This window comes from Caloenas nicobarica, chromosome 4 (genome assembly GCF_036013445.1).
Source record: "Caloenas nicobarica isolate bCalNic1 chromosome 4, bCalNic1.hap1, whole genome shotgun sequence".
In the NCBI taxonomy this organism is placed as follows: Eukaryota; Metazoa; Chordata; class Aves; order Columbiformes; family Columbidae; genus Caloenas; species Caloenas nicobarica.
The window spans coordinates 8,336,329-8,356,731 of record NC_088248.1 but is presented as its reverse complement, the minus strand read 5'-3'; the positions used below and the strand labels follow the sequence as shown (position 1 = coordinate 8,356,731).

Here is a 20,403-nt window from a genome sequence, read left to right as displayed (position 1 = left end):
CTTGTCTACTTTCTAATAATCATGGCGGTTTCCTTCTAAAATAAACACCAGTATCCTCCCACACTAGCTTGTTTCTGGCCACAAATTATTCCTGAGACCACTGTGCACATCTCTTACTGCTAATATGCCAAGGGAAAAATTACAATGGTCAGACAACAGGTTATTGATCCAGGACAACACCCCAATGCTTTCATTCTTCAGAGAAACTATCATTCATGATTTGGAGCAAGGTGAATGTTTTCCAGTGCTATCTTTCAGGATCCTCAAGGGTTTGGGAGCAGTCTTTTTTGGAACTGGAGGATTGTACCTGTTGTTGTGTTGGAAACATTCAGAGCATGACAGGTTTTTCCATCTTGAGTTTTCCCAAATCCTGGATGGCATATGCAATGCGCAACTCCAAAATTGTTTTCACAGATCTGATCACAGCCCCCATTATCATAAAGGCAAGGATTTGCCCCTAATGCAGAAAAACAGGCAACTTAGCAAGCTGCTTCTTCAGTCAACATCTCCTTTTAGCTGTGCAGAGTTGAAGCAGTTGGAAAAAGAATGAGGACTGACAAAAACTAGAACATCCTTATTTTATTTTTTTTTAAATTAAAACCAGATGCATATAGTAAAGCATCGACATTATCACCTGGCCTCTGGCAGGAAAGCAGATTCATATACTCTCTATCTAACGTATGTATTACACTTTAAAAAATTTCCTTTCTTTTTACTCCCTTAATATTTAGAGTGCTATCATTCCCTGCAAGAACATTACAAGGGCATAGGGAACCTGTGATTACCTTCCCTCAATCCTGGTCTATTGAATTACTTGTTTTCTGCTTACAGGGAGATTGTTCCCAACAGAAAATCAAATTATTTGATCCAAAACTAATAAATCTTACAAAATCTTTCTCCATGTCATTTGTTATTATTTGCGTGTGTGAAAGGTGCTGATAAACTAAGACAAATAGGAATTAGAAGACTATGGTAGCCTTATGGCAATTGATCAGCCTCTATTCTTGGGCATGATCATAAATATACAAATCTGTTAGCTTTCCTGGGACACATGCCCAGATGATGCTTTCAATAAATGCCAGTCTGACTATGCAAGGCCTTTCAAAGAGCCTATTTCTGAGAAGATAATCCTCTCTCCAAGGACATCTATTCTACTGATATCAGTGAACAAGAAGAGGCTAGAAGGGAATGACTGCTTAATTTTTGCAGTATACCTGGTTTCGCCAAAGGATGAACTACAACCATTGATGAAGGTCTCAGCATGCTGCCTCGAAGACGTACCCTATTTTGGCCGGTCTTCTTGTCCACCCTCATTACTGATGGCCTAGCCCAGTCAGAAAACCAAAGGTGATCCTCAAACACTGCTACATCAAAAGGGTGACCTATAAAGAAATTAGATTTCTCATTTCCAGATCTGTAGAACATACACAAGAAACCATGTAAACAAAAGCAGTATCTGCATACAGATCTACTTCTAACACAGTGGCATAGCCATGGCTACTTCTCCACTTTGATGTCTAATAGGGAGGGATAAGTGTCTATGAATGATGGACCACAGGCACACATTACTTTTTGCTCTTAGCAGAGAAAGCTATGACACCTGACTGGCTCAGTACAATCTCTGTACTGCTGGTGACCTCAAGCCAAATCAAGTTCACGAGATGCTTCTGCCTCAGATATCATCATTTCTTGAAGGAGCATCGAGACCAGCCTTTCAGAATTGGGATCCCTCCTTCTTACTCCAGCAAGCGGCCCAGCACAGAGCTGCTGAGGTACACAGCTCCTTTTGTGTTCTTCACATAACAAGGAGGAGAGGAGTTCATGGCATGTATTATCCTGTATAACTGTACCAGCACAGGGCAGTCTGGGAGCTACAGACTCTATAGCCACCGACTCATGATAGGACTCCAAAGCCAGTGTTTGGTGTCTGCAAGTGCCAAAAGTACACACAAGTGTAATGCAGTGGTCCACATGTACACATAAACATGCACGGACATTTACTAGCCAACTCATCACAGTGCAAAACTGAAGAGGGGAATTCATTCTCCTCACTTCACTCAATTAGCAGCAGTAGGCTGTGACTAGTTAGTCACTGTCTGTTAGGCAGCTAACTAACAGTAACAGTTAACACAAACCGCAGGATGCAGCAGATCGTCCAGGTAGCTTCCTCTCTTTTCACTGGTTACAACAGGAGCCTGGACACCAACTTAGAGCAGGCACCCAACACTTACATGACTAACAGTAGGTGAGAGAAATCCCACTGCAAGTTCAGGCTACAGTAGTTTTTCCTTAGTAGCACAACATTATCTTCACTAGGAAAACGCAGAACCTTAGTTTGACTTCCAGAGGGAAGCTCAGCAATTCAGAATCCAAAGGACACTTTCATATATAATGGCAGACATACTATAGGTATGAAGATCTTTGCAAAATGATTCTGACTCTTTAATATCTCTGTCATGATAGAAAATTTTCATTAGTCCATATTGGTTCTATACATCTGGAAATCTCCTGCCTTCAAGGTAGTGTTTGGGCAAGCTTTTTGCAATGGAAGATGAGAACACACACTATTCTTCCATGGATGCCCACCTGGTTTCAGAGAGGGTGCTTCCTGGTCCTTACACACAGTCTGTATATGCACCTCACTTTGTATCACTGCAGTCTGAGCTCCTCTGAAAGGTATGTTTTATAGACATGTGATTTTACGATCTGTCGTCTTGGCTTTTTTATTTTATAGACCTCAACTAGGTGATGTTTAATTTCAGTAATACAATGGGGATCCCAAAAGTTAGCAGTTTAAAAAATAAAATAATAATAATAATAAGCCATGCAAACAAGCAAACAAAACAGCAGATGAATTAGAACCTTGGAGGAGTACGGGTTGGTATATCTTAAACAGACATCACAAATAAACTGAAATGAACACTCCTACATAAGAAAAGTCCTAAGACACTGTTTAAGTGTTCTTAAAAGTTAAGTTTAAGAGCATATTGTTATTCTGTTAGCACTTGACTACCTCCACTGAACCATGTTTGATCGCCAACCATGGTTCTTAGTTTTTCTTTCCATGAAATTTGAGCAACTAGCCCAAAATCTAGACATTTACTCACAATTTTAGGCTCTATATTTTGCACTATCAACAAACACCACCTTGCTTTGACTAGCGATTCCTTAACTTCTTAACTTATAACTACATTAAGGATTAAAAATAAAAGTGTAGTGTCATCAATGGAGATAGCAGGAACTGAAAAATGAATAATCACATGAACCCTTTCCACAACAGTGCAAACCCGACTCATAGTATAAACAAAAGGAATAGTCGTGTTGTTCACCGCCTTGGATGGGTGCTTACAGGCTGTTTCGCTTACAACTGAAAACGGGGTTAGCAGAAGAGCAGAAATAATTTTACCCATTTCGCATGCAGCTAAACTGAATGAATTCTCAGTACAGAGGCACTAGAGGGAGCTGCTGTAATAAAAATTCATGTTATAGCAGAACACCTATGAAGAGATGCCACCTTCCCATCCTCCAGTGTACAGCTGTCCTAGAACAGAAGCTGAATTCTGGTCTCACTAGCAGCATTAGCAAAACATCAGGATACCAAGTCTCTCTGCCTCTATAACTTCATACCCCTACAGCAGGGGTGTCAAACTCATTTTCACTGGGGGCCACAACAGCCTCACGGTTGCCTTTAAGGGGCTGAATGTAAATTTAGGACTGTATAAACGTAGGAGTTTTTACATTTCCATAAATGTAGTAGTTACATTTATATAAATGTAGGAGTTGTTACATTTATACAGTCCTAAAATTATATTTGACCCTTTGAAGGCAACTGCGTGGCTGTTGTGGCCCCCAGTGAAAATGAGTTTGACACCCTTGCCCTACAGGTTTGCATTTCATCTCTTTCACTTCTTTCCAACAGGTGTCGATGTCCTTTTCTCCCACCTCCAAACAGACGTGTCACTGCTCCAACCTACAGCCTTTCCCATACCCTGTGTTTCTCCTGTGCTCCTAGCTGTCCTTCTCTGTTTTCTCCCCGTAAGACACTGTCCCATTGCTTGTGGAGAACTGAAATGAAACTTTCAAAAGGCTTCAAGGTCCTCCTTTGCAGGTCAGTTGCAAGGTGGAGTGCATAGCAGAATATGTGCAGCAGGGAAAAAGATAGGAATGCTGAGAGGTCACTCTGCTCATGGCTTTTGATGTCTTATGAACTGGAGAATACTGCTCCCTCCAAGACCTCGCTCTGCTCACCTTCAAATAAGTGGGAGGGCATCTGCCTTAGGAGATGAACACAAGCCTTCCCAGAGTGCAGACTAGAACAGCAGCTGATTAACAGAGTAACCGTAAAGTCTTCACCCATGGCAGTCATGTTATTGAGCCAAGAGTCCTCATTCCGCCCACGTTTTTCGTGCACACCTACCAAATGGTACCCAGAGAGACATCATGCACAAAGGGAAGTGTCTGCTCCAGAAACTACATTGCCATGAATGAGATTCTTAAGCACATGGTACATGTGGTACAACATCAGTTCCTCATTGCTAACACTTCTGTTCTCATGCTCCAGAACAACACAGTTACTGCCAAACAATAGAAAACTCAGCTATAACAAGTACCAACATATTGCATAAATCATTTTTCCATTCAGTGTCTATTATGCATTAAGAAACATCCCTGTGCAGATGCAGGTTCTTTGCTCAAAAACCTTAACGGTCAAGGTTAATTCTCTTCCAGCCTACATCAATGTAACTCACTGGTGTAATAAACACAGCAAACCCTGAATTACACTAAGCAGCCATGCATGGAACAAGCAAATCACATTTTTAACTTTTTCCTTCTTTGCATTTTTCTGTGAAAGCAGAGAAGTTCTCTGTACAATGCAAAGTGGCTGAACTGTAGAAGAAGAGAGTGTTACAAAGGTGCACTTTTGCTAAAATGAATAAATAAAAGTCAACAGGGTAAATGAAGAACCAATTGATGCAATTAACCTCAACACATAGTTGCATGGGATATACAGCACAGCTGCTGGCTGGTAATTCACATGCACATATGCAGATACGCACGCACATTGGCAAGCAGCAGTAGGTAATTATCAACCCCAAAGCCTCACCTACATCATTCTGTGCAAGAATTCGACGACCAGAACCATCCAGGTTTGCGCTCTCAACCACCGACTGCTTAGCATCACACCAGTACACCTTGTCAGCTAAGTAGTCGAGGGCTATTCCACTGGGCCACACAAGACCTGTGCTGGCTATAACCTGGCGATCGATGCCTTCTAATGAAGAGCTCTCAATCCGGGGATTGACCCCCATGTCAGTCCAGAATAATCTCCTTTAGAAAACAAAATGCATACAGGAAATCAGTGAGTAAATATTTGTTCTCCTCTCCGTGAAGTTCTTTCAGAGCAGAAAAATTGGATCAGAGCAATACAAGCCTGAGGCACACGAGAAAAAGTGCAGCTTCAAGCAAATATATTGGCTGCCAATCTTTTCACACTTGCTATAAGACTCCAGGTGATTACACTGGGACTTACGCAGAATCTCCACTCTGTCGGCACAAAACCTTTGAAAAACAACTCCTCCTGCATATGCTAACTGCCAACTCTTCAGATCTGCTTTTTGCATTTTCCACATGACTAACAATAGCAGTTTAGCAAACCCAGGCAACAGAAGACAATGCATTAGCGAGCCCCTTGTCTAAAAAAGGGCCTAACAATGCAAAACTGTAACCAAAATTATCCACCGCCCATGGAAAACAAGCAAGGGTCCTCAGGTTATTTTGGGTTTGAAAAATAAATCAGTATCAGGCCCAGCCGCTTTTCTTCTTTTATTAGAATCATGGTTCTCAGGGTCTCTCTCTCTGGGGTTCTGAGTGTTACTCTCTGATTGCTCACTGCTTTTCAAAGGACAGACAGTACAAGATGGCCACTTAAAATGGAGATAGCCAAACCTACAAACTTCTGAAGCCTGGGCTACAGTTTTCCCAGGCATCAGCTGCTTTTGTCAGGTTTACTCAGATAACTCACAGATTCGTTTAGCTTTATTTATATGAGCTGTTTTGCTGTAGCCAATGCAGGGATCAGTATTCTCTGTAGTCTTAACTGTGTCTCAGATTTCTCTTTAATACTGACTTTGCAATTACAGACATTGCTATAATGTCTGTTCCTCCTTCCACCAGTCACTTTCTAATAAGGAAGGTCTCAGTGATGTTTCCTCCTCCCTTTCCCCTTGTAGCCCTTGCCTCTACCAATAAGCCTAATAAACAATCTCCCTGAACTTACCTGTTCTTAAAAGTTTTCCTGCCAAATGTCTCTATCATATTCAAACTCTACTGAAAGATTCTTTCAGATCTTTTATGTACAGAGCGAAGCCAACAAAATGCCCTGCACAACTCAACTTCATTCATCAGTACATACTTACAGCAGTGTATGAGCATCAAAAAAAGAAATATCAACATATTTAAACCCGTCCTACTAGAGACATATTGACTGAAATCTATGGGGCTTCGCCATTGATTAAAATGACCAGAATTTCATCAATAGTTTAAACATTCAAAACTTCTTTGATCATCTCAGCACTAGATAAGAAGATATAAGATGCATTTATATCAACTTATCTCCACAACAGTAGATTTGGTTTAGTTTCTTCAGAAACTGAAACCTAGACAAAAAACCATCCTTTGTAAGCACCACTGGTTAAAAGCGACTACCTTTTTCACACTAATAGATATGGAACTATCAAAGTTTGTAGTGCGGTGTTTACAAGTGTCAGGGTAAATTCAGTCACTTGTGCTTTACTTTAGCTTAAACTGCATACAACATCTTCAATGCTTCTTGTATTTTTTTAAATCTATATGAAAAATGAATACATCCCAACCCACAAAAGAAATCCGTCAATACAACACTGCAGTTCACACAACTCTGCAAGGCAATGACTATCCTAACGTGAGACGAATGCACTTTTTGATGACCAAAAAGGCAAGGCTGGCACAGTCATTTTTAAAAAGCCTCCCCAAGTATCGCACAATTAACCTGGTTTATCACTCCTTACTTTGCAAATGGGTGAATGGCAATCCCTCGTGGCTGGGAGATATCCTTCCAGATGATCATTTTTCTTTGCATTCCACTCAGATTGCTCCTTTCAATGCATGCCTTCCTGCAACACACACAACACTGTTAAGTCCTCCCTGCTATCTTTTTAATTACCTTCTCAGGCAGAACATACTAAGTTTTTGCGCTGCTTTAGTTTAACACAAAACTGTAATGCGTAACATCACAATGACAGGAAATAATCCTGCTGATGTGGGATGTCTAGTTGTTTTATCAACAAGTAATTCAAGTTATAGCCTCATTATCTGGTCCAGGGCAAGATGATAAAATACCTGCTGCTCTGCAGGAGACATGAAGTTCTCCTTTTTTGGGCAAATAACAAGTTGGAAGTATGATCACTAATAGATTAATAGACCCGGTTTTGGGTCACTTCCAATCCCTAACATTCTGTGATTCTGTGATCCTGTGATTCTGTGATGAATGGTAGCTTTAAAGGGAGTCGGGAGGAAAACAAACTCCTAACTGAATGGCATCATCAAATGTATAAAGAATTTTTTTTATATAGTACTTTTACATAGCATTTTTCATCCAGAAATTACCAAGCCATTTACATATCATGTTTATTTTACAGGAAAGAATGAAGCTAAGGTTCCTATGATCACTCCTAAAATCTATGGCAGAGTCAAGTATAGAACCTCTATCACCAGTTTCTCAACCTGGTTTCTTCCCAGAAAACTGTACTTATTGCTACAAACTTCACCTTGCCGAACAAATATCAACCTCTACCTGAAAGGAAGCCTACAGCCTTCCATGCCTACCTGGACCTGCAGAGAAAGGCCACACAAAGATGGTAGGAGCAATATATTCATGCAAATATGGAATACAAACAAGTAAACCCAGTGAGTGAGAAGGAAGCGGCGGATACAAACCCACAGCTTCACCCTTGACTTGTCTTGTGGAGATGAGCACCACAATTTCCCATTTCACAAGGAACACTGGCATATTTATACAGGAGTGCAATTGCGTAGACGAGATTGTAACTAATAGCATGGAAGTGGACTTGCAGCATATTTAAAAGGGAGAAGAAAGGTAATCTGTACATTCAAAACCTATTTTTATGACTAATGAAATATGGGTCATACTGAAACACCATGACCATTCTTCAGGGAGTCTTCATTATGTGTTCTGATCTGACATTGCCTTTTCACCAAAACTCTATTTTGTTTCTCTCTGTTTAGGTATCAGCTGAAATGTGAAGTCATATGGTTTGCTAGTGGCCATTCCTCCTTTATCAGAGATAATTGACAAAGACTCTCTGTTAGCTTAAAGGGGAATGATTCTAGCTGTCAGTAATGCTGACTTTTGTCCAAGATGTACTTAGTGCAGTAATATCCATTATTTGTAAGTATATATAAAGATATACCTATATATACATACATACAGCATTTGTAAATAAATATGAGTGTACAGATATATATATTCACACGTGTATGTGCACATACAGATATGTATACATGCAGTACATGCTTTAGATTCCTTGCAACTGTGTCCAAACCCTCGCTTCTTGGAAAGACAAAGATAAAAGCACAATAGCAGGCTCAAAATGATCTTCCAGCATTTCAGTTCTAAAGAACCTTCCAATTGTATTTACTCGAGATTACAGCTACCCAATCAGAATGTGAAGCGTTACCGAATTTAGAGTGATATCTCAGCTATTTCTGTATCACCAGTCATTTATTCCAAATATTTTATGGCATGCTTCAACATAAATGCACTGTGGAGCATGTACCCTCTGTCTGTCCAATACAATTTACGGTTAATCCAGTCCACAGCAAGGCCTTCGGGTATATCTATAGCTTCATGAATAACTTTTTCACGATTTGAGCCATCCAGATCAGCTCGTTCTATCCATTTCAAGGCGGTGTGGGCAAAGTAAATCTGTGAAGAAATAGCAGATGAGGTATTATTCGTTCCCATCTCACTTTCTGCTTTATTTCACTCGTAAAATAACTTCCTCATCTTGAAAGCTCCCTGAACTGCTCATTCACAAAAAGCTGCACAGGCAACCTGCGGTCCCTGATCAAATAAAAAGGCACTTATCCTTCAACCAGCATGACTTCTACAGGCAGCTTGTGCTTAGCTGTAAATCCTGTCTGCCCTATATAGAGCCCTCTGAGTATCCTGTGGTTTCGTTTCAGCTAGCAGTTACCTCACATGAAGAATGGCCGAGGAAGCAAAAGTGGGACTAGGCAAAAAGCAGTACGTTATAATTTACCTGGCTACTCATTTTAAAAAGGGGGGAGTGGGAAGAAGAGAGTGGTAGTGCATGTGTGTCAAGGAGCTGGGAAGGGAAAAGGAGTTATATAACTGGATTCTATTTTTTTCCTCTTTCAGCCTGCACATATCTTAATCTTTTACCAGGTGTCTATTCTGTAAGGCTCCAACATTTCCAGGAGAAGCTTCTCAGTTTGGAGTCAAAATAACAGTTCTCTGCTGTGGGAAAACTAAGTTTGTGTTTTCCAAGGACGAGGAGAAAAAAAGGAGAAAAAAAAATTTAAAATCTTGTATTTGATATCTAAAGGGAGCCAAACACTACGTGGCAGAGCTACATACAAGGCGATGCTGAGGCTTTCTTTGCAAATGGTAGCAACAGAACAAATAACTTTGTTTTGATGCTAACCACAGTGCCAAACAAAGCAAGAGGGAGACCTCTGGCATTAAACCAGCTAATTCAATTACCACGGGAGCACAGGGTGATGCTGAGCTAATTTACCTGGCACCTCGGTCGTGTGCCACCTCCGCACTGCCCTGCAGAACTCCCTACAGACGTGGGACAGACGTGCACACCCAGTGTCACCGGCGCAGCTGATTTACGTTCGGCGCAGCACAGAACAACTGCTGGCTCCCCAGCAGGGCCCTATTTCGGGAGCGAGTGGCGATGTTCCAGCAGTGCCCGGAACAATCCTCCTGTAACTCAGCTCTGGTAACATTTGCATTTGTTTAGCTACATCTGTCCAGGCCTTGAGATGTTTCCAGCAGCTTAACTGAGCTCCTCACCAGCTTTCACTGTACCATCCAGTATCTTTTTGTAACACTTTTACAGTGTAAATAAGTCTCACCATGGGAAAAACCAGCTATCTGCCACAGAAGGCTTAGCAAAGCACAGCTGAACTCCTTTCCAACTCTAATGGCAAGGAGTAGGGCATTGAGATGCAGCTACACAGACAAACAGCTCTTTATGCAGAGAAGACTCCTGTTTCCAAAAGCAATGTCTTGTAATATGAGGAATACATTTTGTAAAAGCGATAAACCCAGTGAGTGTTCAGCAGTTTTGTTCAATAGTGTCAGGACACAGGAAGTTGAGACTCTTGTTAAGATTACTCCTATGTTCAGTATAGATTGTGGGATGCAGATGCACATTAAATATATATATATATATATATATATATATATATATATAAAATTGCTTTTACAGCTATCCAGTGAAAGAAACACCACAATATATTTCCAGAAAACAGTACTGAAATTTTAGGGGAGAAAACCCTCAATCACACAAAAATTCTTTGAAATTGAAATCACACTGGAAGTGAATTTAAAAATCCAAATTGTGTGTGAATTAGCCATGCCAGTGTACAAAGCACATTCACTCAGTAAGTAAAGGATGAACCTCTTCAACTAGTGTCTGGCATCCTGTGCCAGTTCTGCCCCTGGGCAGGCAACAGAACAACAAGCAGCACAACATTTAATCTGGATCACTGACAGCAGAAAGGCTAAGGCACATGAAAGCCCAATCCATTTGTCCTTGCAACACTTTAAAATCCTCTCATTTTTAATGCCTTACCTTATTTTTCACTGGGTCAAAGTCCAGTGCTAAGACTATTCCCATCTGCCAGTCAAGTAAACTTACGTAATCTGCACCATCAAAACTGATCTGGCGGATATCTTGGCTATTTGCAAATAACAAAAATGGCTTAGGACCTGTTGATGAAAATTTGCACATATGTTAATTCCTTTAGGTTTTAAGTGATCTCTATCCTGTATTACCATCTAGCTAACATTGCAAGTAACAGTAGAAAACAAAATAGAAGAACAGACGCACAAAGAAATGAAGGCGCTTGTCCTGCATTCCACTTGCCTCAGAAATCAAAGATAAATGGGAATACAGGTTTTCAACATCAGTGCCTTGCCCAAGATCAGCCTCCAAATTTGTGATAAAGGCAGTCATTAGCCCAGCCGCATTTCTCGCTGAGTGACTTGGCCTCAAGAAAATCTTCCCTCTGCATTTCTCAGCATCACCATAAATGCCAGAACACATGACTTTTGCACATGAGAAGTCTTTCACACTAAAAGCAAGAAAAATGCTGTCCTCCAAAAAATAAAGCTTTTGCCTTATTCCTGAAACAAATCACAAACTTCTCTTTCTTCCTCTCTCTCATGCAATTGCTTGTATCTTGCTGCTCACCAGGGTCTGCCCTTAGAAGAAATAGAAGGGTCTGAAATCCAAACATCACAAATACCTGGGCTTCCTGGGGCCACTTAGGCAGAAATATCCTTGTAGGAGAAGTCCTCCAACAGACTATTCCTTGCCTTGTTCTCCACACATAGATGCCTCAAGCCCAATTCTGTAAGACTGGGCAGAAGCTACAGGCACATTTGTATGAAGGCACAAAAACCTGAATACTGCAGATGGACCTCTGGAGTACAGGAGCCCAGAATGAAATGCAGAAGTTGGATAATAGACTGAATCTTCTGTGAGGGAGACTGAACCATATACTGGTGCTTGTTCTGGTATATTTCCAAAATAGTTTATTCTTCCAAATATTTAATCCTTTCCAAGTTTCACAAAGTAATCTAAAACCAGTGCAAAAATGGATCCTAGTTATGTGACTCTAAAAGGTTTTTGCTTTTATTGGCAGAAATATGCAGGCATAGCAAGGTACTGACCTATAGCAGTGCAGCGCTTTCTGTCTCGCTGAAGCTTGTATCCAGGAAAACAAGCACACTCCCAGGACGATGGGCTTAAAGAAGAGCATATCTGACTACAACCACCATTATCTGGAGATGTACAACCTTAAACAGAGCATTTGAAAAAATTTAATTTGCCATTCAAAGAAAAAAAATACAACAAAATCAGAGGTATAAGCAAGAGAATGATTCATACTGCTTAGCCTTACTACAGTGCAAAGCATCTCAGTGACTGATAGATTTACTGAAAGGCCTCCTGCTGCGAGCAGAAGTCTAGTGAAGTGAAAACAAATTAGTAGTAACTTCTTCCAGAGTTTTCCCTGAAAATTCACAACACAAGATACGTGAGGGGGAAAGAGGTGTAGAGGGATGGGGAGGTGGGATATATATAAACAGGACTTCCATGTGTTTGTTATTTCAGAGAACTCTTTCTCCCATGCAAATCTCACGCCATCTACAACAGAGTAACAAATTTTATCAGACTTTGCACTCCATGCAAAGAAACAGCAGATTAATGCCATTCTCACCCCAGAAGTTAATTAGGCTATGACAGTGAATTGATACTTCCTAATACAACAAACCAAGATTTCATATGAAAATAGACCATTCTTTCTTCTTGGGGCTGTACAATGGTTATAGCCTCAATGCCAACCTGAACTTACTCAGTGGAGTGTCCCTAGAAAAACAGCAACACTGACTGCACGTGTGTATACAGTGCAGTCCACAGTACAGAAGGGCTGTAAAAAGGGAGGGGATTTTTCAAGGTGTAAGTCTGGCATTAACAGAGCTATCTTGACCCCTAAGACTGAAAAGATACAGTTGAAAAGCTACAGTCCCCTTAATTCGGAAATCTTGCTGGGATGGGGAGTAACAGATTAGCGGGTGTAGCAGCTTCAAATATCCTGACTGCAAAAATTGCACTTGTGAGTAATTTGATGAAATTGCTGTAAATTAGAGTGACTCTGAACATGGGTGGCATGATGTCCATAAAGTCATCTTCAGATTTCACCCAAGCCCTAATTTTGTACCTATATTCCCCTCAAATATAAATTTTAGATGCTTCCTGCAACAAACATCTGGGAGATGGCATGATCTGTGCTGACAACAAAAAAATTAAGCCCGCAAACATTGGATGTTGCTGCTAAGAAGCATCTATTAAAAATGAAGATGAGTATTGCTCATCTCAGCACTCAAAGCGTCTGACATTCCATTGCCTCCTATATTGTACAATCATTTACAGCTGTGCAAAATGAGTGTAAAATGCCATCATTCACTTCTGGCTTTCAGTGCCAAGAACAAACAAAGTTTGGCAGTTACTACAGCTAGAAAAAATGTTACTTACCCGTGCAAGCTTTGCCATCCTCTTTCAGTACAGATCCTTCAGGACAAAAGCAAACAGGCCCTTTAGATGTCTGAAGGCAACCATGGCTACATTCAGTGTCATTACTTGTACAGGAAATTAGCTCTAGAGTAATTCAAAGACAAAAAAAAAATCTTAAATTATAAAAACATTTACTAAGCCCCCCCCAAAAAGAGATGTTAACACTTTCTTAAATAGCAAAAGAAAAGGAGGTAGATTAAAAAAAAAAAAAGTGTGATGTGGAGAGTGCAACACTTCTGAACTCTTCTGTACTCTTTCTGGAGTTTGTTTTGGTTTATTTTGGGGGGTTTTTTCCAATTTTTTTCCCCACCCTCTACTAGTTATAGCAAAGGAGAAAGCCAAAGTTGCTGGATCCGGAAGCCATTATACTGATCAGCTTTAAGTTTTCCAAAACTGTATGAAGACGTGTTATCAAAATAGAAATAATTTAGAAAACTTTCCTTTTACATTTCATCAAAAATAGATCAGGTTTTGAAAACTACAAGGAAGTTATACTGAAAGAATAAGTATAAAACTCAAAGAGATGAGGAAAAACTACTTTCCTACTACTCCAAGGGTAACAGAACTAGAAAGGATGAAAACCGGAGAAGAACGTTCCAGAAATAAACCTACATTCCTTAGTGGCAATTTTTGAAGCTGTAGGGGCAAAACCATCTGAGGACCTGGCAATAGCTTCCCTTTACTTTCTATTATAATTGTTGGAGTGCCAACATTTTTTTGAGTATTTCTTTAATGCAATTTCACAGAATACCCTCCTTCCACTTTCTGTATTGCAGAGCTGCATCCCTTTATGCCAATTCTAGTGCCATATGGCAACATCCACTGGAAGACTGGAACTAATGCAAGTTTCCCACAGCTGCTTCTTTGAATCAGCTGCACACACCGGTTTAAATGGTGCATGACTGTTGCAAATATTGCTTCTCCGGGGCAACCGCACTCTGGACTGGATTGTTCTAACCCCTTAAGCACAGTGAAGAGAGTCAAGAAACTGATCTTGTGTTTCTTTCTGACTAGAGCTTGTGGCTTTAGATGAAGAGATTTGTACAGGACTCGGAGGACAAAGCATCCAAATGTCTGGTCAGCATGTGGACTTCTCACCTTGCATCTCTCTCTCTCTCAAGCTGCGTAGATGGTGACATATCTGCTTTGTGCTGCAGTACTTAAGGAGTTATACTGTCCACGCTGCATCCCTAGCCTGTGTTAGAAAAACATTATTTTCTGTCTAATTCGAGCCACTCAAAACATAGCCTTGCAGTTCAAGCTGGTCATCTGGAGTAGGACTGACTTGCACTATGTCTAAGTGTTGTTTTGCACACAAAAGGATATCCCGCCTCCCAGTAGCCTCTGGCTGCCGGACTCCCATGTGTCTTCTGTCACATCTGGCTGCCTTCTGCAGCTGTCACAAAACCATAGACACCCACATTTGGGTCACTGAATCCTACTCCAGGCTCCCTCTTAATAGAGAGAGAGAAGTGACTCTTGGAGCTCTAAAATAGACTGACTGCTAGAGCCTGTTAGACTCCGTTACTCTCTAGTAGCGATATTTAATTTACCCTATGTCCTGGTCCTATGATGACCCAGACCGAACACATCGGTGTGCACTGGCATTTCTACTTGGGGCATATACTGATGTTTTACTTCCATGGAAACAAGGTAGAAAGACCCTTTGCTTATGCCTAAGTTTCACTTCATTATCAAACAGAAAAGTGACTGGGAATATCCCAAGACCTCAAAACTTGTATATGTTTCACATTTTATGGTCTAGACTTACTTTAGAATGGCTTAATTCATTTGTGGGCTGAATATACACAATACTGCATAAAGGCAGAACAAAAACCTTCACCTCTGACTCTCACTATGACTAAAATATGGTCCTTGCAGCTTACTGACAGATCTTTAGTTTTTCTCTCCACTTCTCTGTGTTCTCTGCATTGAGTTTGTTCCCATTTTTTCAGCTTCAGAGAGCTTCCTGGTTTATGTACCTACATTATCTAGATAAGTTCTCTCAGGCATACTTCAATTTAATGGATAAAAGAAAAACAAAACAAAACAAAACAAAAACCAAAAAACCAAACTAGCACACAAGTGCAGCAGTCTCCCTGAATAAACAACGTCTTGAGTACTTCTGTGTGTCTTATTCATTGTAAACAGACGTACATGCATTTAATTTCATTAATATCATGCACATTAGCCATGTTATCAACCCTGATCTGAAGAGAAAAAAAAAAAAGATGATGCTGTAAGCTGATCATTCAGAGACTGTGCAAACTGTTATGCAGGTTCGACAGAGTGAGTCAAATTTAGAGACCACATTTAAAAAGATATTACTGCTTATCCACCTGGAAAGTACCATGGAGCACAACCTGAGCAAGGAGGTCTCTTCTTTTCCTTTTTCTCCCGCAGAGGCTCACAGTTGATTACTCACATGTAATTTACACTTCCTTAAACATGACATTTGAATTTGGTTCACTCCGTTTAAGCTGATCCTACTTACATAATAAGGGATTGGAAGTGAGCAATGCAACACACAAAACTTTCAGTGATTCCAGTGTGAAATGAGGACTCTCTCTAATATCGCACTGGAGGTATTTAGGTATTGTTGCTACTTACCATGACATGTTTTCCTATCAGGCAGCAGAACAAAACCTCTCGGGCAGGTGCAGTAATAGGAACCAGGAATGTTCACACAGCCCAAAGTACAGCCGTGATTCCAGAAGCCACATTCATTGATATCTGCCAAAAGAAGCACTTGCTGTGATATAATAACATCACCAACCAGTGTCAGGGAATCAGATTAATGAAACAAAGAGTCTTCAAGAAGTACCTCTTTTTCCCATTCATTTTACACAAATATGTTGGTCCTAATAAATGATAAAAAAGCAAGTTTTCAGACCTTATGAAACCTTCTAGCAAAACCTACTCAGACTGCATGTGTCCAGCGAAGGTGACTAGAGGACTTTCAAAGGCATGCCTTCCCATACAGATTCCAGCGCCAGTTAAATCCAGTATGCGCCCAAAAGATTTACAGAAGACTATTTCTTCAGGCAATTTTTTGTTTTTAATTTGGCTCCAACACGATTTAAGTAAACTTCTAAAAATACAGAAGTGGTTTAGAAGTTGAAATACAGAAAGCAATCCTGGTGAATTTCCTGAGAATTTGATGGCTGCTGCTCAGGCAGGTCTGTAAATCCTGTAGGCTATGAATTATAAAGCTTTTATGTCTTTTCAAATCTGGTTGTGTAGTGAAAAGGATGCTTCTAAAAGTGATATGTTAACTATTATGAAGAGTAAGGTTAGATTTTTATTAAAATATTTAGTAGCATGTTAGGAATTTGTGTCTTCTTTGAAAGTGGGACATCTTGCAGGATTCTTCAATGTTTCACCTTCGGTGATGTATCTGTTTTGATTTTTATTTTAAAATTAAATAAGCACCCATAAGCATGTCTACTTATCTTAGGCTCCTTTAACTACTCAAGCTAAGACCAAAATTTCTCACAAGAATAGCATTTGCAACTTTTTCATAGGTCTCCTTTTAGACTATTCCAGAACCTGTAAGGACACTAGACGGATATAGCACAACTGGTATTTTATGACCTCAAAGTATTTTTTCATAGTCAAGATAGGAATAAAGCAAAAGAACAGATTTTTTTTCATCTGATGGAATGAAGCTGATGGGAGATTCACATATTACCTTCACAAAACTGTTTATTTCGACTTAAAATAAAGCCATTAGAACATTTACACCGATGACTCCTTGAGTCTGGCCTGCAGATTCTTCTTCTGCACTTTTCTTTGTTCAAATCACAGGTTTCTTTTTCTGGAAGAACAAATATAGTGCAAATGTAATTGAATTCTTACCATGTCAATCCTCAAGGAGAAATTATTTTGAGCAAAGATGTTCAGCAATATGTCTTCTCAACAGCTCCTTGCTCAACCTGAGGAACTTCTTACTAATAGAAAATAACTTCGGGCCAATAAGTCGCTATAAAAATGAAAGCACTGTGCAAATTATCATTTCTAGCTCCATGTCAGCACAAGCAGATCTAGAAAGAGCCTGAAGCAGGGGATGGTTTGGCTTGGGTGCATATCTATAGTGACTGTGAAAGGGAAAACCCTGTGTAGCAGGCTTCATATGCTGCCAGTCCTGCACAGTAGCATATATTACCATTCTTTGTGAAACACTCAGAAATAAGAGAGTGACAGAGAGTGAGCACAAATGCAAAAAGAGAGAGAAGAGAGATTAAGAAAGAGAGAGCATATGAAGACTGGAAATTATTAGCACAAAGCAATTCTCAAGTCTCACATGAATTGAGAAAAAACAAAAACAAAACCAAAACAGCTGAACGGATCATAGTGACCATACATTTCATTTGGACAGAAAGTATTAGCACAGCCTAGAGAACCTCTGTACTAGGGTGGATCCTGGCTTCTGCCTATGAGAAATACAAATATTACAAATCTTGAACTCAGATTTAAAACTCGGAATGTTTCTGATGTCCAACAGGCTATGCTCAAAGTGTCTTCAAAGGAAGCACAAAAAAGTACCTAACAGATCCCCAGAAGTCTTCCTACTTCTTCAACTTCACAGAAAAAGGCAAACGGGTATTCCAGTATTTTTTTTCAAGGGAAAGATTTGCAAAGCTTCATGTCTCTGCTCAACTACCTTTTAGAGCTGGTGCTTTTGCAGATGTGCAATACTCCTGGTTTTATTTTTGTCTCCCAAATTATTATTTTTGTTTTAATCTTCCTAATCTTCTTCCAGGGTTACCTGCCCCTTTCCCAAGCTAAGAATAGCTGAACTTCTACTGCTGAATGTATGCAGCCACCCACACACAACACTGTCTTTGCCCTGTGCTCTCTGTGTAACATGTAAGAAATCATGGGCTCCTACAGGCAAAGAAATTTGTATGTGAACAATTTTCTTGTGCTATTTCTAATTCACCCTCTAAATTCCAAGAGATGGGAAGCAGCATAATATTTAAGTTCGACATTTAGTCTTGTACTAGCCACAACAGAGAAAATGCTGGCCATTTGCTGGAATGACAGATCACATCTATAAAAGAGTGAAATAATTTCCCAGACAGACACTTCAGCTTGGCTGAAATCATCAACTTTGCACTTATTTGCATCAAACTGTTTAATCCTTCTCTAACAAAAGCTGTATCACTAAATGAAAAATAATGAATGGATGACTAGATGGATATTAGCTCTGTTATTAAGCATGTTAGATGTTGAGAGACTTGAATTTTACACAGTTTCAGCTGAGCTTCTCTTTTTGTAGAACTACTTTTGAGTTGGACCCTTAATCTTTGTCCCTGCTGCAATTGAGTCAGGAACATCCAGTAGTGGAGTGCCTAATCTTCAAATACAGAACTCATCAGAATGACAGAAGTGCAAGAACATGCAATCACAAAACAATACAATATAGAAACAAGACCACATTCAAGGTTGCATCTTATGCTTGTGACTGGTGTTGGTTTTTTGCTCCTTGCTTGTACCATTATTGGTCTAATGAGACCTAAGACACCCAGAAATTGCAGAAGATAAAACAAAAGCAATAAGTTTGCCATCTGAGCAATCTCAATAAGATATTCCTTTTTAACTGAATAGTTATTAGAACTTGATATTGCTAATCAATGTGTTAAAAAAATCATATTCTAAAACAAAATTAATGGTGACTAAATTGTGATTCACAAAGTTTATAAGGTAGTCTTTTCTGGAAGAACAACCACTATGAACCATACTTTCTAGTTTGTTGGTTTGGGGGTTTTTTCCCCCTCCTATTGCCTCTCTTAAATGGAAATTTGTGTTCTTAGATAATAGTCTGATGTTGGTATCTTACTCTGGAAAGAAACACAACATAATTCCTCCAAAAAAATGTCCTGAATATCATTAATCTGTCAGAGAAGATACTTGAAAAAAACTTCCAGAGGCAGTCTTTGAGATTTTAAGGTTATTAAGATATTTTATGAGCCATTAATAAAAGCACAAAGAATATTCAAGCAGACATTTATAAATACACATACTGTCATCAAATCTAGGATTAGCTGTCAAAGAGAGTTGAGGTAAATTAGAGGCCATCTTCCAGATACTGCCATACTAAAGCTGTTGTGTGGGGTTACAGCAAACCTATAGCTGAATCAATGCTCTTCTCTGTACTTATTTCCCCCGACCAATCCAGGAAAGTCTTTTAAAAGGGAAGAATTGACATCAAGAATTTAAGTAGTAAAGTCAATAATCCAAATTCCAGTAAAAAATCAAATCATATCAGCTGAGCATTTCTCATCAGTTCCCTTTTCATCTGAAGGAACTCACTTGCTGTCTGCTTTAAAGAAGGCCTGATAATTCACAGCTGACACTACACTGCAGAATACACTTTTTTAGCTTGTACAGAGCATCCAATTAGTCTAGGTATGCTTTTATCTCCAGATTTCTCTGTTGTAAGATCAGTTATAAATCTTGTACTCCAGGCTCATTAGTCCTCCTTTCATCCCAGTTCTTGCACTGGACAACGCAAGCAATGTATATGTAAAGTCCAAAAGGTTTATCTGGATTCAGTCTGTTAAACTTCTTTCTACTCCAACACCTCCCAGACATTTTTACAAGAAGGTATTTGGAATTTTAAAAAGGCTTACTGCTGACAATACCTGCTGTCATACAAATATTTACTAAATATCGGAAATATAGGGGTATATGCGGCAAGGCATTTAAAAACACTGGTAGTTTATTTATTAATAAAGGTAGGGAAACCCTTTTTCCAGTGGAAAAAGAAACACCAGAAAGAAGCATGTTCTGGTAGAAGAAATGGAGTTAATCATTTGGGAGAAAAATGAAAGCCAAGTGTACATAGTCAATGAAATTACGCTGCACACTCTTGTGGAGAGGACATATGTAACACAACCAATAACCCCTGAGGTTCAAGATACTACTATCATGAACCACCTTTCTTGGTCATTGTTTCTTCCTTTCCATCTTCATGAGTATGCAGACTTGGCGACGGACACCCCAGGAG

The 20,403-nt window shown here is 39.7% G+C and overlaps 1 protein-coding gene across 8 annotated transcripts in view; it reads right to left on the bottom strand.

Annotated features, from left to right (window-relative positions):
* Positions 1 to 20,403, bottom strand: part of EGF (epidermal growth factor) — a 62,221-nt gene that overhangs the window by 21,059 nt on the left and 20,759 nt on the right. For 6 of the 8 annotated variants that reach the window (XM_065634918.1, XM_065634915.1, XM_065634914.1 and 3 more), the window contains exons 7-17: positions 17,083 to 17,208; positions 16,002 to 16,124; positions 13,353 to 13,475; positions 11,990 to 12,115; positions 10,887 to 11,023; positions 8,835 to 8,983; positions 7,047 to 7,151; positions 5,105 to 5,328; positions 4,249 to 4,413; positions 1,215 to 1,382; positions 308 to 457 (exon numbers count right to left, since the gene is read on the bottom strand). In XM_065634918.1, coding sequence (XP_065490990.1) covers positions 308 to 457; positions 1,215 to 1,382; positions 4,249 to 4,413; positions 5,105 to 5,328; positions 7,047 to 7,151; positions 8,835 to 8,983; positions 10,887 to 11,023; positions 11,990 to 12,115; positions 13,353 to 13,475; positions 16,002 to 16,124; positions 17,083 to 17,208 — 1,596 coding nt within the window. The remainder of the gene's footprint in view (positions 1 to 307; positions 458 to 1,214; positions 1,383 to 4,248; positions 4,414 to 5,104; positions 5,329 to 7,046; positions 7,152 to 8,834; positions 8,984 to 10,886; positions 11,024 to 11,989; positions 12,116 to 13,352; positions 13,476 to 16,001; positions 16,125 to 17,082; positions 17,209 to 20,403) is intronic. The other 2 variants (XM_065634921.1, XM_065634916.1) reach the window with 1 other exon arrangement.